The following is a 26,009-nucleotide window of genomic DNA, read 5'->3' as shown; positions in this document are numbered from 1 at the left end:
GATCAACACAATTTTCCAATGTGCAGAGTTTGAAATGTTGCAATTAAAGGCTTTTCTGTTAACTTGTTCACACTGCAAGATACTTTAAATTTCCTTGCCTAATAAAATGAGGTTTTCTTCTTTATAATTTTTCAGTATCAAGAGAAGACCTATATGTTCATCCAGAATTTCTGAAGTCCAAAGCTTTCATTTAAAAACATTTATTGCTAATGCGGGTTAATTCTGTTGCTATTTTATGCGGTGTGTTTAATTCTTATGGATTATGAATTGTTCAGACAACTTTATCTTAGGGAGTCGGATACAAATATCAGTTAACAAACAGATAAATAAGAAGGCAGTAAGCTAGTTTATTGCCCCATTTTCAAATCTACCATATTTTATACCTAGGCTTTGTATAATTAGAATACCAAGCATTGGGTTTTAAATGTTATTTGATCTTCACTTATCTAAAAGATGTACATTTCTAATAAGGTGAAAACAATGCAATCATTCTTTTTTATTTGTATTTGGGACCAAATTCAGGAAATGAAATTCAATATAATAGGCCTAGTTGTAGGCGAGGAAACCCCAACCATATTCCTGACCTATAACGATTGCCCTGAAAACTGCAGAGAACAGGGCAGAAATGAGGTCATCCAAGAGTTTAAAAGAAAAAAAAATCTTTTATTTTCTCTGAATTTATTCATGGGGTAGGTCAGGGGTTGGCAACCGGAAAAAGGAAAAGAGCCACTCGGAACCGGTTCCATCACACAAACAAAAAAGTGGGAGCCGCAAAAAGTGCGTGTGTGTGCATCCACGCACGCGCATGCGCAAAAAACATTTTGCACATGCGCAAAATGGGAGGCACCTGCGCGGTGACGGGTCTCCCCTTTGGAGAGGTGCGCGCGCACCTCCACCCGAACGGGCAGTGGCGCCGTCCGTTTGGAAAGCTGCCACGGCCCGTTTGCAGGCTGCCGCCTTCCTCCGAAGGCGGTAGCTTTGTAAACGGGCCGCGGCAGCTTTCCAAACGAGCGACGCCACTGCCCATTCGGGGAGAGGTGCGCGCGCACCTCTCCAAAGGTTTGGAGAGGTGCGTGCGCACCTCCGCCCATTCGGAGAGGTGTGCACGCACCTCTCCAAACGGGCAGCACCACTCTCCATTTGGAGAGGTGTGCGTGCACCACTCCCCGTTCGGAGAGGTGCGCGTGCACCGGGCGACTGGGAGCCGCAGGAGACGGCTCAAAGAGCCGCATGCGGCTCCGGAGCTGCGGGGTGCCGACCTGTGGGTTAGGTATATGGTTGGGGACTGGGGAATAAGCTTTAGATGTCCCCATTGGGGCTTTGTGTAGTTTAAATTCCTAGAGCAGAGGCTGGAAGAAACTAATCTTGCACAGTCTGTGACTTCTTGAATCCTATGTATACTTAACCTTACTGAACACAGTGAAATTTCTATGCCAGTACACCCCTGTATCCAATTCATAGAAAGCAAAATGTTCAACCCATCCCATTTGCTAATATATATGAAATATTTCTATTGGAATATTGTGTTGTTGATACATATTAAGATGGAAACCATTGATTGCCATCATTTATATGTTTAAATATTTTTGAATGCAGGCCACATTTAAAGGATGGATGGATATTATGTATGCGGCAGTTGATTCAAGAAAAGTAAGTGCTTTGGATTTCTTGGGTGTTGTAAAATAAGCTAGATTTTCCTTATTTGTTATTAAATATGTGAACATAAAATCTGGTAATATTAACTAATACATGAATATATAAATAATGCCCTGATGTTATAATATAAGAATTCCATGACAATCATTGTAAAGATTAGTATTAAATTAATACTAATTTGTGTAGTTTAAGCAATCTTTTTTTTCTGATTTTTGCTCTCTTGTTACTTATTTTGTAGGTGCTTGAACAGCCTTTGTATGAAGATAACCTTTATATGTATATTTACTTTGTTATCTTTATCATCTTTGGATCATTTTTTACCCTGAATTTATTTATTGGTGTCATCATAGATAACTTCAATCAACAAAAAAAGAAGATAAGTATTTATATATATACTCTATATTTTTCTGAAAGGTGGATTCATGGCCTATGTGAATTGTTAAATGAGATTTATAAGTAAGTGGAGAAACCTACAAATATTCACAATCATTTGAGAGAACATATGCTGTGCAAAATTCTGGATGGTAGTATTCAAATTCAACTTTTGAATATTCAGTTTTATCTCCTCTCACACTGGAGCCTTAATGCTTATCATAGTATTTATCAATATTATTCATACTCAAACTTTATTCATACATATTGAGCCTTGGTGGAGCAGTGGGCTAATGCCTCCTTAAGTAACACCAGCTGCCTGCAATTAGTGCAGGTTCCCATCCCACCAGGCTCAAGGTTGACTCAGCCTTCCATCCTTCCAAGGTAGGTAAAATGAGGACCCAGACTGTTGGGGGCAATTAAGCTGACTTTGTAATAATGCTGCTTGGGGTGTGTGTGAAAGCCCTAATAAGCAGGCATATACATAGAATGAAGGCTACTGCTAAGCTTGTAAGCCGCCCTGAGTCTTCGGAGAAGGGTGGGATATAAATGTAATAATAAAAAAAAATCTCCCTCTCACCCCATCCCATTTTTAAATCATGGGGTTAATTTACATGAAATATTAATTTATTAAATTAAAAATAATTCAGCCAAGTCTGTTTTTTATCTGTGTTAAAATGAGAAGGAAGGATATGCCTGGTCTCAAACTTAATTTTACATGGTGAACTGATATCGGAACATCTGTTCTTCTCTTCCTTGACTTGGATAAGTTGTGAGACCACCTGCTGCCATTGTCAACCTCCCATCGCCCGTTTCTCTCCCACAGAGTCGGCCTCCTCAGGGTTCCGTCAGCTAAGCAATGCCGGCTGGTGACCCCCAGGGGGAGAGCCTTCTCTGTGGGCGTGCCAACCCTCTGGAATGAGTTGCCTCCAGAGTTGCGGATGGCCCCTGACCTTCGGTCCTTCCGCCGTGACCTGAAGACATGGATGTTCCAACAATCGGGCCTGGACTGACTATAGTTTTAAATTTGGTTTTATTGGGTTAATTGTTATGTATTTATTACATGTATTGTTTAATTCTTTTTTAAATTTTGTATTTTATGTTTTTAACTTTTTATTGTTGTGAGCCGCCCTGAGTCCTTAGGGAGAAGGGCGGCATATAAATTTAATCAATTCAATTCAATTCAATAAGTTAAAGCAAAAAAGGTATCACTTGCAAACACACCAACACATCCTTCACTTCCAGAACTACTCTTGCCATCTCTTCATATAAAATTAAGATAATTTTTAATTGTTTGAAAATCTTTCACATTTATGCAGAATGCAGAATTCTTATAAGATGTTACTCGAGTATGCAAAATGTTCTCCAAAGAATCAGTGTGAGGTTGACAATTCTTTTGCAAAATTTGGAACAATGGTTGGTCTCTGAAGTGATGCAAAAGATTTGAAATGGTTGTCAATCGTGTGCTTGAGAGCCCATAATCATATTGGTTATCTTGATTGCTGTCATTGTATATAAGAATCATGTGCTGATGAAATCTGTTGGAATGTATGACAGAAAATTCATATACTGACAAAATGAGTTCTTCAACCCAATCAACTAAATTATAACATTTCATTATTCTATTCTGATTGTAGGAGTAATTGCTTTTATTTTGGACTCAAATTTGCACTGCTTCTAGCTTAACCGTACTGCTGAAAACTGAAGTATTTAGGAAGATAAATACTTCAGCTGTTCAAATGTTTGAATAAGAGGTTGTTTTTTTTTCACTTTAGAAATCTCGAGGAAACACAACAATCAGGATTCACATTGGCTAGATATTTTGGGAACCGAGTTTTTTAAATGCTAACCTCATAATACATTTTGTTAGAATTTAGAGTGGCACAAAATCAGTTCTGGAAATTATGGCTTGGGAGAGACTGATGTGGTTCATTTCTCCTAAGGCTGGTAGGAAAGCAGCCTTAGAAGGAAAAATCATTTGATACAGCAGTGAAACACAAGTTTTTGGAGAGTGAAAATAGCAATAGCATTCAGACTTATATACCGCTCCATAGTGTTTTACAGCGCTCTTTGAGCTGTTTGCAGGATCAGCATATTGCCTCAACAATCGGGGTCCTCATTTTACCAACCTGGGAAGGACGGAAGGCTGAATCAACCTAGAGCTGCTCAGGATCAAAATCTAGGCTGGGGGCAGCGTTAGCCTGCAATACTGCATTTAATCATTGTGCCACCAGGGCTCTGGAAAAGTGCTAATAATTTACATAGTAAATAGCAGAGCTGAATTTTACTCCATTCTGGTAGGCACCTTACTTTCTCTATTATGTGATTTAAAAAAGAGAGGCTTTGCTTTGAGTCCAGAGGAATCTGTCAAAGCTAGTTTTCTTTGGAGTTTGTATTTTATGCAAGAACTAAGCATGAGGCACGTCTTCAATTCAGTATGTTTCGTGTGGTAACAGAGACCACAATTAAACACACCAAGAAGAAAAGGGTAATTAAAAGCAAAATGGGGAAAGGCCTCCAACCATTCTTATCTCAGTGCTATTGCTTTAGTATAGCTTTAAAGCTGGGTATAGAACCAGCTAATCTTTCAAGCTGCACAGTCCTGAACAGTCACTAAAGTTCCTTCGTCCTGAACTGCCTCACTGATCTCAACAATATGTATAATGTTCTCTTTCTCTGTGTGAAACTATTTTGGGAATTGTCAGAATTGTCATGACTTTCTTTGACCTGGAAGTTTTTTTTAAAAAAAATTGTTTGTAAATGTTGTATAACTCCTATCTAGAAGCTCTAGCAAGCTTTGGGAGAACTTCCATAATGCCAATTCTATTCTCTAGGCCTTGCTTTCCCCATGAATCCCAATTCTAGCCATCTCAGGTCCCCAATATGCCGTATTTGAAATTCTCATATTCATCCTTCTTGTCTTCCTAGATATTCATGCCAGTACTTTGCTTTTTCTAGAAATCGTCTGAACTTTTCCACTTGTTTTCTAAATTATCTCTAAATCACCTTGTCGGCTTCTGTTTCTTGCCTACACAACTTGATTTGAGCAGCTTATCTGAGTCTGCATACTCTCCAGAGTATTCTCCAATCTATTCTTACTTAAATTCATCCATACTGTAAAGTTCATTGGACACTGATTGCTCTCCAAGAACAGCAATAGTCATATTTTAATCCTTTTTAATAAATAACCCCAGATGGCACTTAATACTCCTGCATCCTATTTCCCCACAACAATTCTGTGAGATGATTTGGGCTGAGAGACAGTGACTGGCCCAAAGTCACCCAGCCAACTTTCATGCTTAAGGAAGGCCTAGAACTTCCTGGTTCCTGATCCCCTGGTTTCTAGGCCACCTCTTTGACTACTACACCCACCAACCTGGGACTCAGTTCAATCATGTTGAATTTATGTACATTGTTTCAATAAAAAAAAAGTTTAATGGTGTTGGATTGCCAGCTAGATGCCCAGTGTTCCTCTTTTCTCATCCAGGTTTAATATTTATAAGGGCTATGCTTATGCTTATGTGTAATTTAACACAGAACAATGTTCATTGCCTTCCTTTATCTTATCCGTTTCAAAGAGAGGCATGACAAACTGGCATAACAATATGCATAAATGATGTACTGTTATAAGACATTTCATAGCTTCTTCCATCTGTCTGGCCAACTGTAATAAGAGCTCCTATCAGAATACTCCTAAGATTCTGCTACAATAACAGCCCCGGTTTGCCTGTCAATTTAGCAAGGATCAGAATCTTGTGGCCCAGCGACTGAAGCTAAATTGACCAGTGATTGGAGTTGCTAGGAGTTCCACAATCTAAAGTTGTGCGTTCAACCATCTCATCTCAATGGCAGAAGTAAAGTAGTTCTGCTGCCTAAAGACTTATGACGATGAGCATTTGTCCATAACTGCTTAGGCCTGTTCAGAATAATAGAATAACAGAGTTGGAAGGGACCTTGGAGGTCATCTAGTCCAACCCCCTGCTCAGGCAGGAAACCCTATACCATTTCAGAAAAAAATGGTTGTCCAATCTCTTCTTAAAAACTTCCAGTGTTGGAGCATCCACAGCTTCTGGAGGCAAGTCGTTCAAGCTAAGGTGCTTCCGTCCCATCCTTGAGGCACACAAAAGTAACTTGACACAAAATTTCTGACCCCACTCCCTACATTTACGGTGCCACGGGAACAGGGCTTATTAGTGTCGCTGCTCCTACATAGTATAACTTTGGGAGGTTTTAGAGCAACAACTGGCAGAATCCCCACTGTCTTTCTCTTTTCCACTCAGCATCATCTTAACAACAATAGAAATAATTCTATGAATGATGTGAACCCACATATGCAATTCCTCACTGGACTGATAAAGATTTTTAAATGCTTTTAATTCGGTTTAGAACACCTGCATTTGGTCTTACATGGGGCTAGTGTTCCTGGCCATCTACCTCTGTATCCCCAAAAGAAAAAAAAATAAATAAAAGCGATGCAAGAAAGGTAACCAAAGCACAAAAGGCCACGAAGGCACAGAGCTTCAGACAGGATGGCTCAGACCAGCCCTAACGAGCCCATTATCACTAACTTCTGAAAGTTCCTTCCCCATGAACTATAGAAAGTCCTCATGGGTTGTTTCATGTTGTGGTGGTTTTATGTTGTGGTACTGCTTTCATGTTGACGTAAAGCTGGCATTGGGCTGTCTTTTGGATGCAAGATAAAAGCTGTCTTTAAACATAGGTTGTGGGGTTTTTTTCCCCTCGCCTTTCCCTATGAACTCTTTTATTCTTGTTTCCTCTATAAATTTTCCACCTCAGCCTCTAAATAAATTCTTTAATAATAACAATTGAAGCAAGCTGATTATTCAGTAAATTTATTATTCAACAAATTGTAAAAAATAAACTGAAGTTTGAACACGTGTTACCTTTCTTTACATGGTTAGATTTGTGTAGCGTTTTCACTATAAAAATAAATTAGGCCCAATGTTTATTTTTAGTTTGTAATATCTTATAAGTGCATTTAATATTTAAGATCTTTACACAAGAATATGATTATAACTAATCTTCATCTTCATGCCATTACTTTGGAGGCCAAGACATCTTTATGACAGAAGAACAGAAAAAGTACTACAATGCAATGAAAAAATTGGGGTCAAAAAAACCTCAAAAACCTATACCTAGGCCAGGGGTAAGTAATATGATCCAGTCTACTCACAACCAAAATGTAATTTTAAATTAAGTGAATAGATAGAGGAAAAAGGGGAAGAGAGGACTATTTGGTTTGTTTTCTTTAATTCTCCTACTTGCATACTGGTAGTCTTCGAGTTACGACCACTTATTTCCTAAGTGGGTTTTGCCCCATTTTGTGACCTTTTTTGCCACAGTTGTTAAGTGAATCATTGCAATTGTTAAGTTAGCAACATGGTTGTTAAGTGACTCTTTCTTAATCAATCTGGTTTGCCCATTGACTTTGCTCATGAGAAGGTCGCAAAAGGTGATCACGTGAACCCCGGGGCACTGCGACCGTCAGAAATATGAACCAGTTGCCAGGCCTCTGATTTTTGAACACATGACCGTGGGGATGCTGCAAAAATCATGTGAAAAGTGGTCATAAGTCACTTTTTCACTGCCGTTATAACTTCAAATGGTCACTAAACAAACTGTTGTAAGTCAAGGACTACCTGTATTTATTAGCATCTTAGTTCAATTAAATTCTACTTAAACAAATGTGCCCACCATAGCCTCCATTAAATATTATTTCTTTTTCTATACTTCAGAACAAATATCAAGGCTTCGTGTTTGATTTTGTGACCAAACAAGTATTTGACATCAGTATTATGATTCTTATCTGCCTTAACATGATCACCATGATGGTAGAAACAGATGATCAAAGTAAACAAACGGAAGATATTCTCTACCGCATTAATTTTATATTTATTGTCCTTTTCACTGGAGAATGTGTCCTCAAACTAATTTCCCTGCGCTATTATTATTTCACAATCGGATGGAACATTTTTGACTTTGTGGTGGTCATCCTTTCCATTGTAGGTAAGAACTATTATAACCATTTAAATCTCACATTTAGCTTTTCTTATTATTCAGTTTCCAATACATGAATTCTCTACTCTACATAAATTATTCTTATGGAAAATAGATACCTGTTATTTGGGTACTGTATTTTTTGTATATTTCTAGAAAAATGTTCATCATGATGCCTTAGTCAGGCAATGTAATCTTATCCAGGATGCAGATTTCAGGCAGGTTATTAGCTCTCAAATTATCAGACATCCATCACTCTTTTTCCTCAATGTGCTTAACCAACTAGCTGCCAACCTAGCTAAATCTGGCAGCACACTAACTGGGTGAAAAGTTGCAATCCGAGAATACAAATCCGCTTTCTTCAAGAAGTGTTTGCTTGTCAGACCGTTAATCAGACTGAAAACGTAAGGTGCAGAGATCCAGGAGCACAGGATAAGATAATTTTTATAGATAATAGAAGGAGACATAATAGAATTGAAAAACCAGGAACTGCTGACTGAATCCCAGGTTCAAATTTTACATCTTTCCCCCTCCTATGTGTCCTAATGGACCGAAAGCAGTTCATTTCTCAGGGCGAAAAGTGGTTGACAGATCGACATAATTTCTGTCAAGGATCTATTGGCCTCAAGCTCTTTCCATCTCATCTTGGTCCTTTTAGCTCTTATACTACTATTCCATGAGGCTTTCCAAGCCAATTCAGAGGGATATGAGGCCTAAGCTTTACTTCAAAAATTATGACTAAAGCATAAGAAGAAGACCCTTCACATTGGCCAAATACCAGTATTGTGTTCCCAGTACACATAAGAGTTTTGACATTAGCTAACCTCATAGTCTTAATCTTTGGCTCTTTTGAAAGGGAGATTCAGTGGTACATCTGTATAAGATCGTCTGCCTTGGAGGAAATTAAATCACTAAAAGCCTTTGTTGCCCCTTTTATTTAAATTGCCACAAAGATTTAATTATGCCTCATATAACAATGAGGCACAGTGAAACAGATGTCTGCCTTATTCTTCTTCTCTTCCAAGACACTTCATAGATAATAGTCAAAAGGGTAGCTAAATTCTATTCACCCATCATTGCTATTCACTATGAGAGTTAATTTCCCCTGCTTACGGTCTCATGATCCTTGAGGGCTGAATTCTAAAATTATAATTTTATGTTAGTATCTTTATCACAAGCATTTTATACATTTTTGGGAGAGTTTACAAGGCTTAAATTAAAATGCATAAACATTTTCTAGATAATTAATAGATGTTCATAGTCTAGGCTATTGAACAATATAAAAACAAAAAATAAAATACTGACAAATCTAACTATTTAAAATTAATTAACCAAATTATAAAACTACTTTGTAAATAAAATGTTAACGTTCCAACATATTAATTTATTGAACTATTGAGCAAGTACATTTGCATGTAGGTAAATTACACTTTTGACCAGTTTTTAATAAATATGAACATCTAGTATTTTCATGTACACGTTGAATAACGTAGCGTAAAAGACAAGATAGAGCTTGGTACAGTAATAGCCTGCAGACCAAATACCATCAGGAGAGCAGAAGTCTGTTATTATTTTTAATACTGGATTTGCATTGTCATAAGTCAGAGCCTTCCAAACTCCAACTTCCACAGCATAATCTAGAAGAATGCCATGGTCAATAGTCTCAAATATCTCTGAGATTATCCAGGACTAAGGGGCAGAATTACCTACCCATTTTTCCACCGGGGCAGTTATCAAGGCTTGCTTCTATCCCCAAACCAAACTGGAATCCAAATGTTTTGTAAATTTAAGTCATCTTCTGCAAGGACTTCCCCATAAGAGAAGGTAAGGTTTTGATGTTGATAAATTTTGATGTTGACTATTTTGTTTAATTTTTAACAGGTATGTTTTTGGCAGAGATCATTGAGAAATATTTTGTGTCCCCCACTTTGTTCCGAGTAATTCGGCTTGCCAGGATAGGTCGAATCCTGCGTCTAATCAAGGGGGCAAAGGGAATCCGCACTCTCCTTTTTGCCTTGATGATGTCTCTCCCTGCCTTGTTCAACATTGGTCTCCTCCTTTTCCTGGTCATGTTCATCTACGCCATATTTGGAATGTCCAACTTTGCCTATGTGAAGAGAGAAGTTGGCATTGATGACATGTTCAACTTTGAAACTTTTGGCAACAGCATGATCTGCCTCTTTATGATCACCACCTCTGCTGGCTGGGATGGTTTGCTAGCACCCATCCTGAACAGCGGGCCTCCAGACTGTGACCCTAAAAAAGACCACCCAGGAAGTTCCGTCAAAGGAGACTGTGGCAATCCTTCGGTTGGGATTTTCTTCTTTGTCAGTTACATTATCATCTCATTTTTAGTTGTAGTGAACATGTATATTGCTGTCATTTTAGAGAACTTTGGTGTGGCAACTGAAGAAAGTGCTGAGCCTTTGAGCGAGGATGATTTTGAGATGTTCTATGAGGTCTGGGAAAAGTTTGACCCAGATGCTACACAGTTTATGGAATTTGAAAAACTTTCAGAGTTTGCAGCTGCTCTGGAGCCCCCTCTTCACTTACCTAAACCAAACAAGGTTCAACTTATTGCAATGGACCTGCCCATGGTAAGTGGTGACAGAATTCACTGCCTCGACATCTTGTTTGCTTTCACCAAACGTGTCCTGGGGGAAAGCGGAGAGATGGATGCTCTCCGCATTCAGATGGAAGACCGCTTCATGCAGTCAAATCCATCCAAATCCTCCTACGAGCCCATCACAACTACCTTAAAAAGGAAACAAGAGGAGCTATCGGCTGTCATCATCCAACGAGCATACAGACGTTATCGTCTGACACAAACAGTGAAGCAAGCTTCATTTTTATATAATAAAAATAAAATCGAAGGAGGGGCTAGCCAGCGTATTAAAGACGAATTCCTCGTTGACAAGATGAATGAAAACTCTTACACAGACATGACCATGTCAACAGCTATCTGTCCACCATCCTACGATCGTGTAACCAAGCCAGTTGAAGAAAAACATGAAAAAGAAGGCAAAGATGTACAAAAGAAAAAATAAAAATCTCTGTGATTGGGTGACTAATTGTTTACAGCCTGTGTGAGTAATGTAGTTGTGTAAACAGAACTCCTCCAGGTGGTCTATGCCAAACAGACAAGTTTTTACAAATGTACTGTATTCCTAAGGTCAGTGCCTCTAACAAGACAGCAACCCCTTATCAAAATACAACTGTAAAATGTAGAAAGAATGACAGGAGGTTACTGTTTTTATTACCAGCTGACACTGCTGAAGAGGAGAGAAAATGGCTGATTAGATTGTAGGGACCAGTAAAAGGAGTTGAGGGGGAAAAAACTTAACTTTTCTTTGGTGTGTATGTGTGTGTATGAATGTGTGTGTGTGTGTGTGTGTGTGTGTGTGTGTGTTTAAGCATACAACTCTTAGTACGGTCAATGTATCTACTGTTTGCATTTCAACTGCCATATTTGTCATCTTTTTACAAAATCTGGGTTGGTGGATTCACCCTTTTCTTTGTTTCTATTCACACATTGTGACTATTTTTGTAAATGGGGTTTATGTTGGGGAAGGGGGTAAGTAGTAAATTACCAGTATGAGGCCCAGGTGTTCTATGTTATGACTCTCTTATATGCACACCAAAATGATTTGCATGGAGGCATGCTGCACTTCTCAATCACGCATGGTGGGAAAAGCATTTGGTTAGGAAGAGCAACAGGTTTTCAACAACTCTGTTAACCCTGAAGGAATGTTCCATGTTGAGGTGCTTAACCAACAATAAACCAAATGGATTATTTTTGCACAGACAATTAAATCTCACAAGAACTGGAGTCGGAAATTACTGGTTTTATGTCTTGGTTCTTTGTCTTATTTTGTGTGGCGTCACTTACATCAGTGTGACCTCCAACCATCCTCTCTTCCCCACCAGTCCTGAACAGACCCCCAACTCGATTATAATATGTTTACTTTTTTTCCCTCCTGCAATATTGTTTAGCCATCTTTAGCTCTCAGCAGGATTGCCAACGTGTGTCTAATGAAGATCCCTCTGTTGTGTAAATAGTCCTTTACTTGTGGTGCACGTTTGAGCAAATGAATAATGATCCGAGCACATTATGTATGTACCACAATAAGTTTAGTGTGCAAGCTTTCAGCAGGTAAAACGATGTATTCTGTACCATTATAGGTAGTTTGGATTCAATCAATGCATGTTTATATTGCCTACGCTTCTCTTCTTTGGACTGGCCAGAATCTTAAATACAGGGAGCCGAATGTCAGAGGTAAAGTGGAAAAAAAAGAGTTCAACAAGACCTCATTTCCTCCTATCATTAAGCAATATTGGAGAGATCTTTTTTTTTTGTTTGACATTTTAACATTTTAAGTAAACAAACCCGATGTATAGCCAAACTGTACAGAGTATACTGCAAATGCCTAAACCTGTTGAAAATAATGTGGTTAGAATTTTATAAGGAAATATAAATATTGTAAAGATCAAGTTGTGTTATTTTTGAGCATTATGTACATAAAATAAGAAAGAATTTTATCTTCAGGTTGATATTGCAGCCTTTTAAGTTAGATTCTTTCCATAGCACTTTTTTCATGAAAGAATATCAGAAAACAAGAAATGAAGAAGAGACGGGTAATTGTAGCTTTCTGCTTTTTAAATTGTACTTGCTAATATTTTCAAGATGCAATAAATCAATGATTTGTGAAAGAAATATCCCAATTTTGCTAGCTTCCAAACAGCTATTCTTTGCTGTAAGAAAAGGATATAAGATTTGGTTTAATTTTTTAGCTGTGCCTGCATCAGAAAATGTAGCATTTTTTTTCTCAGAAGCACAGTATTTTTCCTGGAATTATTTAATGCTAACTGTGTATATTTCTTTGATTCCATGCTTTAGAATCATTGCTAATATATTGGTATTTTTTCACAGAAAAGAATAGCAAAATTATGTAACCAAATACATCCAGAAATTTTTTGTTTCTTATATATGTTAAATATAGATGCTTTCTTTTAATAAACTATCAACTTATTGTATTGTTGAATTGCATGCAGGAAATGCTACTAATATTCTCAGTAACGTTATACATAATTACCAATGTGCAAAAATAATAAAGTTTACTTTTTTATTGTAATTTCCTTGGTTATTTTTCATCTCTAAAATAAAATGGAATTCAATCTCTGTCATAAATAAGAATGTAACTAAAATGTTAATAAACATACTTATATGGAAGAAAGTTCCATCGATATAATGAAGCTTGCTATAAGAGAACATAGAAATTGCATGGCAGCGTTTGGTGTCATGGATGTGGTTCTCTGAATTCAACTCTAGAGATGATGTATTCAATTTTCACAGATCGTGATCATCATTTCAAGCATGAAACAGTCCCAGGCCATCACTTACTTGCTCCAAGATGGAAAGCTGTATAATCCCCATGGTCCTCCATTTGTGCCTGTGGATACCAGCCTATCCAATGGACTTCTTGGCATCCACCAAGCCCCACCTAACCTTTTAAGTTTTAAATGTTCTTTTAAATGAAGAGCTGATATCAAAAAGATCTTTGAAATTAAAGATGGAAGGTCTTGCATATGTGCACAATTTAGAAGTAATCCTAGTTTCTTCCCAGGAATAAGTAAATTCAGACAAGAATTGAAAGCATATGGTGTAGTGAGAAGGGTCACTATCTTCTGAAAAATCCATGTATCCGCGAACATCGTGAAGTGTGGTTTTGAGCCATTAGCCGAAAACACACAAAAAATTATATTGACTTAAGTATGGATCTTGCAATGTACATTTTGGGAATTGGGACTAATGTGTCAAAATGTATTAGAATGAATGTATCAGTGCATTATATCTGAGGCTAATAGATTAGATTAGTAAATGTCTTTCTTGCCATCATATATTTTGTACCTGTTCCGTTGAATTCTCTCTGTTATTTTACTTGGCCAAGCTTAGTTAAATACATAACGGAAATATGTAATTCATGTGCAATATAGGAAAGTGATTTTTAGAAAAATGGTAATTTGGTTTGAAAACCACAATTGCTGCTGGACAGCTGGAAATTATATGTAAGCATTGGAAACTAGTTCACTTTATTTGCCAAAGTATCAACAGCTACTTTATGGCTGCCTGAAGGTAGTGATTCCATATATTGGTATTATATATATCATATATTGGTATTATTCAGTATACCGTACAGATAATCCTCAACTTACGCCCATTCATTTAGTGACTGTTCGAAGTTACAACAGGACTGAAAAAAGACTTAATGACTGGTTTTCATACAACCGTTGTAGCATCCCCATGGTTGTATGATCAAAATTCGGACACTTGGCAACTGGCATGTATTTACGATAGTTGTAAAAGTAGGTCTACAAATGAACAGCAATGTAAATTTTTGTTGCTATCATATGATCTAAATGTTGATGTTGGTGACTAAGGCTTCCAAAGGAAACTACGAAAAGAGGGTTGCCAATTCCCACTCTTTCAAATCTTTGAAGGACCCACTTGTCATATTTTTATAAAACTCCAGTGTGAAGGTATTAATGTACTTCATGATATTTTCAGGAGTATGTTCCAGGGTCATGTGATCACCAGCTAGCTTCTGATAAGCAAATCAATGGAGGAAGCCAGATTTACTTAGCAATTGTATGATTCACTTAACAACTGCAGTGATTCACTCAACAACTATGGCAAAAAAGCTAAAATGGGGCACAACCTATTTAACACCTGCCTTGCTTAACAATGAAAATTTTGGATTCAACTGTGGTCATAGGTTGAGGACTGCCTATCCTAGAACTGTGGAAATCACAATGATTAAGTTAGGACTTTTTAAAAAATGCTGTAAAGAATGGGTAAAAATTTGCAAATTAAATATAATTTTTGTTTGACCAGAGACATCTGAGGAATTATCCCCTTTTAAAGATTTTCTTCAGCAAACAAAAATATTTCCATAATGATTGAGGGGGAAAAAAGGAAAATACTGCACTAAGTATGAATTAGAAGAGTTTTCATTTCTTGATGATGGTTTCTTTTCAGGGTAGAAAGTCTAGTTCTGGACCTCATGCAGCAGGAGTCCCAAAAAAATAGATGTCCCTCAATTGAAAATAAGGTTTCAGGAGGGGAAAAAGTCATTTTTATTTTCTATGTCCATGGTTCTTGTTTTTCTCTGCTAAGGAACACATTGTCATAAGCCAGAATTATGTCCAGCAGTGGAATTAAACAAGAGTAACTTCCCCATTACAACTCCTATGTTCATTATAAAATTACAATGTACGTTGGTCAACACAGTGAGGCAAATTTGAAGGATATGTTATATGCTTTGGGGTGGAGGGGAGGAGGAGAAAGACACCTGCTCCAGTGCAGGAGAGGACATCTGTTCATAACTCAGGACCTTCCTGTTCACACCAGCCTTCTACAATTTGATGTCATCCAGTGTCTTGGATCACTGTATTTCCAGCCACTGTAGTTGAGAAATGGACAGAGAAAGTCTTTATTGAACTGTTCAGTGAATTAAACAATCTACATAATAAAAAATGAACAACATGTGAGAAGCCCTAACATAAGAAAGAAAGCATAGACAGAAATATTGCAGAAAAAGCAATATTGTAGAAAAAGCAATAAAATGTCTTTAAGCCTAAAACATTTCTAAGACATAAACAGATGTGCATATATTTATTACAAGGCAGTAAGCATGGACCACTGGCTATTAAAAAGTACAAGCTAAATGCTAAGCATTTTTCCATCTTGTGGCCCTCATCTTCCATAAACATTTTGGCTTTCCTATTGTTCAAGGTTCAACTAGTTATTTCTCAGTTTTGAGCTCTGTTGTTCTGAATTTTCCATGACAGGTTATTCTAACTTTTATGTGTGTAATTATTGTAGCACATTAACATGGTTTTAATAGAGTTACTACCTTTCTCCCTCTAAGTAAGCTAAAGTTGGACTTTGAAGAGGCAAGATAGATTATTGACACTTAGGAGCTTTGATGTTGGAGAAGACACCTGAGAATACTGTGGACAGCCAAGAACAAACCAATGGGTTATTGAACAAATCAACTCAAGTTCTCACTTGAGGCACAAATGACCAGGCTCAGATTATCCTACTTTGGGTACATTGTTTGAAGACCTAGTTCTAATGCTGGGAAGGAAACAAAAAAAAAAATCTCTAATGCTGGGAAGAAAACAGAAGAAGGCAACAGCCAGCAGCAAGGTGGATGGACTCGGTTACAGTGGTAATGAATGCACTGCTGGAAGATCAGAAAGACCAGGATGAGGTCAGATCATTATGGAGAAAATCAGTTTACCGGTAGGTTTCAATAACAGCTTGATGGCACATAATCAATTTCTCCCCTTCTGCTTTTTGACAGTAAAAACTAGAAAATGAAGCATCAGTACCACCAGAGAGGACAGATGATGGAAACAACTTTCTAGATTGAAGCTTTCCAGAGTGGTCTGTTATACAGTACAGAGATGAAGACAAATTTGGGGCCATTTTCCTTTTTTGATTTCACAACTGAAAACCATGCTGTGTTACTAATCCCTTAAGCAACAAACATCCAGCTCTACAACCAAATTTATACAAAGGCAAGAATATTTGTATACTACAATTAAATGTTGGAAAATTATCGTTACCCACACTCCGCTATCCTGACAGTTTTGCTTGAAGAATTCAGGATTACACTCTGCCTGTCACCCAACAACCAAGTAAGGTCTTTCTAAACTCAGTATTATTTAAATCCATAAACATATGAAAGCCAATTTGGCGTAGTGGTTAAAGCTTCAGGATGAGAACCAGGAGTTTACCTGCATAACCTTCCCTTTTACTCTTTCTCCAGTTGGGCCCCTAGAATCTAAGCATTCTAAGCTATTTCCTTGCTCCTTATGATAAATTCCCCACCAGGTGACATCAGCTTTCTCCTTTCCCCAACTTTACAACAGCCCAGATCAATTCCCCCAATAAATAATGTAACAATGATAAAGTTTAATCATTAATTGATTAGACGTAGAGGCTGCCCAATTCCATACAACTCCATGCAGCTTACAAACAATAAAAGGTAATATAATAAAACAGTAAGAGTACAAACCATGTCCTCCAGAAAAGACAATTCACCAGACATAAAATCTTAAATGAGATTAATAGCCATCCTTACATAAAATCCAGGGAAACAACTAGTTTTTCAAAGATTTTCTGAACATCATCAGAGTAGGAGCCATGTAAATCTCTGGAGGCTACCATAATAATACACGGGGGAAATTATAATTCATAACTGAGGTGGCTATAGTTTGCGATTAATCAGAATAAAGCACCATTCAAGAATATAACAACAAATTAAGCAGAGAATTGCACCAGGGGCGCGCCAAGGGAGAGGTATATGGCACACGCTCAAAGAGATTGTATTTGGGACTCCAGCTTCAATCAGTTGACTGTCCGAGTTTGAACAATTACTTTTGAATAAGGAGCTCTTTAGCGCATGTAAATGATCAGGCTCAAATTATCTTACTACCCAGCTCTCTGGAAAAGACTCCGTTGCTGGGAAAGGCGGAACAAAAGACAATATGTAACTTAGCGCACCGGTGGAAGAGTCGCAGGTGCCAGGCTAGGGATAAATCGTCACGGAGAAAAAGCTGCGCGGCTGTTAAGAATCGCCAACGACTTGAGGGAGCATAATCAATCAACTTGGATGCAGGCGAGAAAAGGATAGGACATCCTGCAACTCTTAACACACGTTGGCTTTATAAATTCAATAGTTAATGAAGATAATTTCCTAGATTCGCTTTCTGAGAAAAAAATAAAGATGTATTTTTTATTTATCTTCACAATTTTGAAACAGTGTTCGGTATTGACCAGGTGGAGTTTATTACAATTTATAATTCAGTACAAGCTGGAGAGACAGTTTTTTACCTTTGATAGATAGTTGAGAATGCTTCCTGTATGCTTTGCCCTTGTTACTGGTGTGCTTTTTTTTAATAAACACATTTGTTATAAAAAAACACAGTACTTTGGAACATGCCCGAGAAATCAATCAAGGTCACTAGGTTAGCACTTTTTTAAAAAAAGCATCTTCTTTGTGCACACGCACCCAACTGAATAAGCTCCACCAGGCGAGGGTTAGGATCCAGTGCAAGAGGTCGAGAACCCTGGGAAGGGCTGTGAGGAAGACTCCACTTCGTTGTTTCGTTGTGCATTATCAGGGGGGGGAAGGAGAGGGGGAGGGGGGCCCGATTGAGCGAATCTGGTTCACGTCGAATGGGCTCGGAGGGCTTTTCACGGCTTTGAGGCAGCCGATCTCCATGCAGGGACAGCGCCCACCCAACGGATGGAAACTGGTCAAGGAGAGAAGCAACCTAGAACTGAGGAGAAACTTCCTGACAGTTAGAACAATTAACCAATGGAACAACCTGCCTCCAGAAGTGGTGAATGCTCCAACACTGGAAGTTTTTAAGAAGAGACCCGACAGCCATTTGCCTGAAATGGTATAGGGTTTCCTGCCTGATCAGGGTGTTGGACTAGATGACCTCCAAGGTCCATTCCAATATTATTATTATTATTATTATTATTATTATTATTATTATTATTATTATTATTATTATTATTATTATTATCAGGGCTTTTTTTCTCATTGAATGCTCAGAACGGAGTTCCAGCATCTTTTTTGGATGGAACCTTGTAAGGCGGGTTGTAGAACATGTGTGAGTTCCGGCACCTTTTTCTTTTACAAAAAAAGCACTGATGATTTATTATTATTAATTATTATTATTATTATTATTATTATTATTATTATTATTATTATTATTATTATTAGCCTTGGTGGAGCAGTGGGCTAATGCCTCCTTAAGTAACACCAGCTACCTGCAATTAGTGCAGGTTCGCATCCCACCATGCTCAAGGTTGACTCGGCCTTCCATCCTTCCGAGGTAGGTAAAATGAGGACCCAGATTGTTGGCGGCAATAAGCTGACTTTGTAATAATGCCGCTTGGGTTGTGTGTGTGAAAGCCCTAATAAGCAGGCATATACATAGAATGAAGGCTACTGCTAAGCTTGTAAGCCGCCCTGAGTCTTCGGAGAAGGGTGGGATATAAATGGAATTAAAATAAATAAAATAAAAATAAATTATTAATTATTATTATTATTATTATTATTATTATTATTATTATTATTATTATTATTATTATTATTATTATTATTATTATTATTATTATTATTATTATTATTATTATTATTATATCTCTGCAGAGGGAGCTCGCCTTTCTTCAGTCCCCTCGCTCCCACGTCCTTTGGCGGCGGGGTGCAAAAAAACCGCGGGTCCCCGGACTCCGGTCGGCTGAAAAGGCGCCGCAGGGCTGCGGGACTTGGAGAGGAGGGAACGAGCTCGTCCCTGCGTTTTTTTTAAGTGTTTGTCAGCTTCGCGCGTCTCCCTTTGCTTCTCTGCCAGCCGCAGAGTGAATCTTATCGACGTAACCAAGCTGATTTGTCACACGTCCAGCCACGTTGCGGTTTCACGCCTAGCACCGCGGTTAACTGCGCGCGTCTACACAAGTTTCCTCGCTTTTATTTATTTTTCTTCTCTTTGTATTCTGTCTGATGGGAGAACGCGGTCGGGAGCTTTTCTTTTGCTTTCCAATTACAAGTTTTATACACAGCAGAACACACCTCGGTTTTGTTTATTTTTAACCCGATGTTTATTACCCTGCGTCACGTGAACCAGACGGTCCCTCGCCCTCTGCTAGGGAAGAGCCGCCGCCCCCCGCCTCGCCTCTCCCGCCATTCGAAGGCGAAGCGTCGCTCCCAGCTTTAAGCTCCACCTTTCCCTGACGTTTGGGGGCCATCCCGTTGCACTGGCAACGAGCGTTGCTACCGCTTGCTTTCAGCAGCCATGGATTCTTCCTTCCTGCAGGTTTGTTGGAAACTCTGCTCCTTCCTTCCTTCCTTCCTTCCTTCCTTCCTTCCTTCCTTCCTTCCTTCCTTCCTTCCTTCCTTCCTTCCTTCTTGCCTGCCTGCCTGCCTGCCTTCGTGCCTGCCTTCCTGCCTGCCTTTCTGCCTGCCTGCCTGCCTTTCTGCCTGCCTTCCTTCCTTCTTGCCTGCCTGCCTTCCTGCCTGCCTGCCTGCCTGCCTTTCTGCCTGCCTGCCTTCCTTCCTTCTTGCCTGCCTGCCTGCCTGCCTGCCTTCCTGCCTGCCTGCCTTTCTGCCTTCCTTCCTTCCTTCCTTCCTTCCTTCCTTCCTTCCTTCCTTCCTTCCTTCCTTCCTTCCTTCCTTCTTGCCTGCCTTCCTGCCTTCCTGCCTGCCTGCCTGCCTTTCTGCCTGCCTGCCTTTCTTCCTTCCTTCCTTCCTTCCTTCCTTCTTGCCTGCCTTCCTGCCTTCCTGCCTGCCTGCCTGCCTTTCTGCCTGCCTGCCTTTCTTCCTTCCTTCCTTCCTTCCTTCCTTCCTTCCTTCCTTCCTTCCTTCCTTCCTTCCTTCCTTCCTTCCTTCCTTCCTTCTTGCCTGCCTGCCTGCCTTCCTTCCTTCCTTCCTGCCTGCCTTTCTGCCTGCCTTTCTGCCTTCCTTCCTGCCTGCCTGCCTTCCTTCCTTCCTTCCTTCCTTCCTTCCTTCCTTCCTTCCTTCCTTCCTTCTTGCCTGCCTTCCTGCCTGCCTGCCTGCCTTTCTGCCTGCCTGCCTGCCTTCCTTCCTTCCTTCCTTCCTTCCTTCCTTCCTTCCTTCCTTCCTTCCTTCTTGCCTGCCTTCCTGCCTGCCTGCCTGCCTTTCTGCCTGCCTGCCTGCCTTTCTGCCTTCCTTCCTTCCTTCCTTCCTTCCTTCCTTCCTTCCTTCCTTCCTTCCTTCCTTCCTTCCTTCCTTCCTTCCTTCCTTCCTTCCTAGATCGCCGGTCCTCAACTTTCTCGCCCCGCGTCTCCCTTCTCCGTTCTGGAAATGGCAGCGCCGTTGTCTGCCGCTTCTCCTCCCGGCGTTGCGTTTTCCCCCCTTCGTCTGGAAGGAGGCTAAGCTCCGTGGAAAACTACGCCGGCTGGAGCCGGGCCAGGAAGGCCAGGCTCCCCTTCCCCCCCCCCCCCGATGCTTCTGCAAAGCCCTTTGCGGTTTGGCGTAGAGGAGCGGATCCGCTTCCCGCAGGGTTGGTTGGCCTCGGCCCCCCCCCCCCGCTTCGGACGACAAAACGGAAGAGCTTTGCTCTTTTTTTTTTCTCCAGAGCCTTTGAAATTGTCCCCCCCTCCCGCCCCCGCCCCCCCCCCTTTCGCTTTTCTGCCTTAAAATGACGTTTTCCTCCTGATCGGGTTTGGACAGCTGTGATTTTTGTAAGAAAGCCGAGTGTAAACGCGAGTCCGGCCCCCTCGACACGAGCCCGTGCATCTTCTTTAAACACTAGAGCAGGGGTCTTCAAACTTGGCCCTTTGATGACTTGTGGACTTCAACTCCCAGAATTCCTCAGCCAGCTTTGCTGGCTGAGGAATTCTGGGAGTTGAAGTCCACAAGTCATCAAAGGGCCAAGTTTGAAGACCCCTGCACTAGAGCACTCCTTCCCTCTCGGCTACCTTGGAACTACGACTCCCAGAATTCCTGGCTAAAATTCTGAAAGTTGTCACGCCGGTACATCCGAAGAGCGCATCAGTGAGGAAATCGGCTCGAGTCTTGCAGAAATGTCTATAAGCTTTCTGCTTACTTGAAAGATCATTCACAGGAAAGATATATTTCAGTTTGGAGGAGATGGCTAGATTATATTCAGAATAAATATGGGACTAAAAAGTTCCATTTTAGCTTGTGAGTAGATTTTAGAGGGATATTGTTATTGGTACTTTGTATGTAGTTATGTTAAAGGGGAGTTAAAGCACATTATAAATTTGGTTAATTGTATGTTATGCATAATTCTTATTTAGAATATGATTATTATAACTATAATCCTGTATTTAGCTCTGGGAAGTGGGGGGGGAAGTGGGCGGGTTTGGGGTGGGGGGGATTTGGGGATATATTGTAAAATCTTGTTTTTGTAAAACTCTTTAATAAAAATAAAAAATAAAAAATAAGAAGCAATTGCAATTTGGGGTGTGTGTGTGTATGAGAGAGAGAGAGAGAGAGAATTTGAAGGCAGCTGAACATGGGGGGAAAAAAAAACCCCGCAGGTTTAAATCCCTACTCAAGTTCAGTTGGACTAGTCACTTTTTCTCAACCTTTGGAAAATACATGATAATACTAAATCAGCAAGCCACTCAGATAAATTTTACAGGAATCATTAAATACTTGAATCCTGCAGGAGACCAGAAGACTAGGCACCATCTGGATAAATTCTTTCTTTGTCTGAACATTCTGTTGTTGCAGCATCTTGGGGCAATACACCAGCTTGGGGGGGGGGAACTACCAAAAAGTGTGCAAAAGAGATTGTTGTCAGATTTTGGAAGTAACTTTCCTAAATCCTTTCTCGGTTTTACAAGTGTGATTCCCTGCTTGCTTGTGTAAATCCAAGTCTTGATTTCCTTTCAGGCTTTAATTAATTACTACTGTCAGGAAGGCTATTTTCGTCACGTTCAGACTATTGCCAATGAAGGCTTGAAGACATTTGCCAATGACCCAGTGTTTATTTTCTACCATTCTTATGGCATTTTGATGGAAGGTAATTCTTTACTTTATATACTTTCACAGTTGCAGATGTTGCTTATTCATCTGATAACGAACACTTACTTAGAAGTGAATTTCATTGTATTTCATGGGCCTTCCTTTCACGAAGGGGCACATAGGATTGCAGTCATAAATCATTTCATTTACTTCTATGTATTAAAAGTTTCTGTAAGTAAATCTTTCGGGTCTACAGTCGAACATGCATGCCTCTATTTCTGCCTGGTAAACAGTTTAGGGGGAACCAGGTCAGTGGTGGTATTCAAATATGTGAATAACTGGTTCTGTGTGTGGATGCCATTTCCGGAAGTGCATTCTGAGCCTGGGCAAGAAAATATTAGCTACCGGTTCTCCCGAACTGGTGTGAACTGGTTGAATTCCACCACTGGATTGGGTCCTGGATGCTGCAGAACCTCAGCCCTTGGTAATGCTGGATGGGTAAAGATAGCGCTAGCAGATTTGGGCAGAAAAATTTGGGAACACTAATTGATGTCAGAAAAGAATCACAAACAAATCCAGCTAGCTGTAATATCTTGTGGATGTTTAATTTTTGCAGCTCAAATTTGGTAGCCCTAGGCCACAGGTAGGCAACCTCGGCTCTTTTATGAATCATGGACTTCAACTCCCAGAATTCCTGAGTCAGCTATGCTTACTCAGGAATTCTGGGAGTTGAAGTCCATGAGTCATAAAAGAGCCGAGGTTGCCTACCCCTACCCTACTAGGCAGACAAAAGTTGGAATTCAACATCTGAAGTCCCATACGGTCCGTCCCTGCAATTTCTGTTGCGAAGGAAAAGAATTATTAATTTGTTACCCTTATAATTTGTTTTTTTCAAATAAACTCTTTTAGGGTCATTTGGGCATTTCATGCTTTTCTAGGCAACCAAGAGAGTTATCTTAGGTGTTTGAAAGGTTGAATGTGAGAGTTTTGTTTTAAAACTCCAAACCCAATATTTAGTCCAATTAATTAATTTGTGTGTTTGTGTGAAAATTAGTGTTTCATAAATTTATGAATGGATGCCAATTGCAAATGCAGTGTTATATAATGTTAATGCCATTCAAGAAATTATATGAAGTTATAGGATGAGAAAAATATGTAATCAGATTTTTTTTTGCTATCTCCTCTTCACAGAATTGTCTTGTATATAAAGAAAGCACTGCACATTTTTCTGTGACTACTGTTATACAGATAATCCTCATTTAACAACCACAGTTGGGACTGAAATTTTGGTCATAGGTTGTTGTGGTCATTACATGGGTCACTGTATGACTTGGCTCAATTTTATGACCATTCTTATTTCATAATGTGAGTCACCACAGTTATGAAGTGAATCCCATGCTCATTAAATGAATCCATTCTCCTGAATGAGCGTTTTAGAAATTATGTTACACCCAGTCACAAATATGAGCCAGTTGCCAAGCACCAAAAATGTGATCGTGTGTCTGCAGGGTCTGTGTGAGACAGACAGAACTTTGAGGATGGGCCGTAAATAACGTTTTTTGAGCTTGTCGTAACTTTGAACAGTCATTAAGCATCCAGTCATTAAGCGAGGACCACCTGTGTTGTCTTTTTGTATCTCCTTTTTACGTTTTCGATATTAAGTGATCGTTTTTGTAAATACAGAAATTGTTTACATAATAAAGTAAGCCTTAAAAGGTACTTTAGACACACGCTAACATGTTCATGCATGTTCACTACAGCATTACGCTGAAGAAGGCATAGTGGGGAAGCCAAAATGCTGCTGCACAAATGAATGCAACTTACCCTTACTGATTTTGTTCTCCCAGGCCATGCCCAACAAGCTCTTCTCAGTCTTGAATCCATTAAAACCAGACAAGAAGTTTCCTTGTGCACAGTGATGGCAATGATCTATGCCCATAAAAAAAGTCCAAACCCAGGTATTGTCTCATTTATTTTTACTCAGAAAAGTTTTATGCTTGTACATGGTGAATTGTAATAACATTATTTCTCCATTTTAATATGAAGGTACAGATGGAACTCTGCTACAAAAGAGATGTTTACACCTCACTGTCCCGATGGGATTTTTGCAGCCACCAACCATGTATTCTTCTATCAAGGCACTCCTTCCCTGACCCCTCTCCCACGCCGTTATTATTTTATCTTTTTCAGTTATCACAAAGTTCAGGAGTGCTGATTACTTGCCTCACCGTTTTCGCCATTCTTTTGTGATCTCTTGTAAACATTATTTTCCAATCAATATAGCAAATGTCTTTGCAAGCCTGCATCTTAGAAACTAAGTGTCTCTGACCGCCAATAGCTTCCAGTTATCTTTGCAAACTTGAAGAAAAATGGATCTTTTCTTTATGAAGTCCAGCACAGTATAGGAGCAAAGCTTATATTTCACGCATGGGTATATGTGAAATAAGCTTTGTACAATCAGCTAATTAGAACTTAGCTTTCTGTAAAATTATCAATTATTAGCAGGAACCAGGTTCCAAATCCTCTTGGAAGGTGACTTCATTTCAGTTGGTCCTAACATGGATGGTTGGGGTAATGATGAATAGTCCTCATCTCATAATTTCCAATTTATAAACCACTGGTTGGCCAGTTTATTTATTTATTTATTTATTTATTTATTTATTTTATTACATTTATATACCGTCCTTTCCTGAAGGACTCAGGGCGGTTTACAGGGTGATTAAAAACAAAAATACAAAAGTTAAAAACAATTTAAAAAATTATATCCGTCCCTGAACAAATAAAACCCCAGTTAAAATTAAAATTAAAATTCTCAGCCTGGGCCAGAGAGCTCAAAGAGCCAGGTCTTCAGGTCCCGGCGGAATGAACGGAGGTCGGGGGCAGTCCTAAGCTCCACTGGCAGCTGGTTCCAAAGGGCAGGCGCACCCACTGAGAAGGCCCTATCCCTGGGTGTCGTCCGCCGGCAATCTTACCGATGGCACCCTGAGAAGGCCCTCCCTGTGGGAGCGCACTGGACGAAGGGAGCTTGATGCCGGCAGCAGGTGTTCCCTCAGATATCCCAGACCCAAGCCATTTAGGGCTTTATAGGTCATCACCAGCACCTTGAATCTCACCCGGAGGGCAACCGGGAGCCAATGCAGCTCGCGGAGTAGAGGTGTTACATGGGAGTATCGGGAGACCCCCATCACAACTTGCGCGGCTGCATTCTGCACCAGCTGAAGCCTCCGGGTGGTCCTCAAGGGCAGCCCCATGTAGAGAGCGTTGCAGTAGTCTAAACAGGAGGTCACGAGAGTGTAATGGTGTGTTTAACTAAATTGTCTGATTTTTTATTCAGATGATGCCCTCTATGTTACATCTTTCATAATTTCCAATAAATAAAATTTACACCCATTGATTCCAAGCATGGAAGTTGTAGTTTGAGATGTCTGT

The 26,009-nt window shown here is 39.7% G+C and overlaps 2 protein-coding genes across 3 annotated transcripts in view; both read left to right on the top strand.

Annotated features, from left to right (window-relative positions):
* Positions 1-11,096, top strand: part of LOC310642029 (sodium channel protein type 1 subunit alpha-like) — a gene marked incomplete at its 5' end in the record, with an annotated part of 73,043 nt that extends 61,947 nt beyond the window's left edge. The window contains 5 exon segments of the mRNA XM_083365406.1: positions 1,597-1,650; positions 1,895-2,036; positions 7,098-7,195; positions 7,785-8,055; positions 9,928-11,096. Of these exon segments, the coding sequence (XP_083221532.1) occupies positions 1,597-1,650; positions 1,895-2,036; positions 7,098-7,195; positions 7,785-8,055; positions 9,928-11,093 (1,731 nt within the window). The 3' untranslated portion in view covers positions 11,094-11,096.
* An 8,779-nt stretch (positions 11,097-19,875) lies between these two features.
* The window catches only part of TTC21B (tetratricopeptide repeat domain 21B), a 48,162-nt gene continuing 42,028 nt past the window's right edge, over positions 19,876-26,009 (top strand). For both annotated transcript variants that reach the window (XM_083365420.1, XM_083365419.1), the window contains exons 1-3: positions 19,876-19,941; positions 22,509-22,638; positions 24,428-24,538. In XM_083365420.1, coding sequence (XP_083221546.1) covers positions 19,921-19,941; positions 22,509-22,638; positions 24,428-24,538 — 262 coding nt within the window. In that variant the 5' untranslated portion in view covers positions 19,876-19,920. The remainder of the gene's footprint in view (positions 19,942-22,508; positions 22,639-24,427; positions 24,539-26,009) is intronic.

The sequence above is a fragment of the Vipera ursinii genome (assembly GCF_947247035.1).
Source record: "Vipera ursinii genome assembly, chromosome: 1".
In the NCBI taxonomy this organism is placed as follows: Eukaryota; Metazoa; Chordata; class Lepidosauria; order Squamata; family Viperidae; genus Vipera; species Vipera ursinii.
The sequence above is the reverse complement of the archived record's forward strand: the minus strand, read 5'-3'. Positions and strand labels throughout refer to the sequence as shown.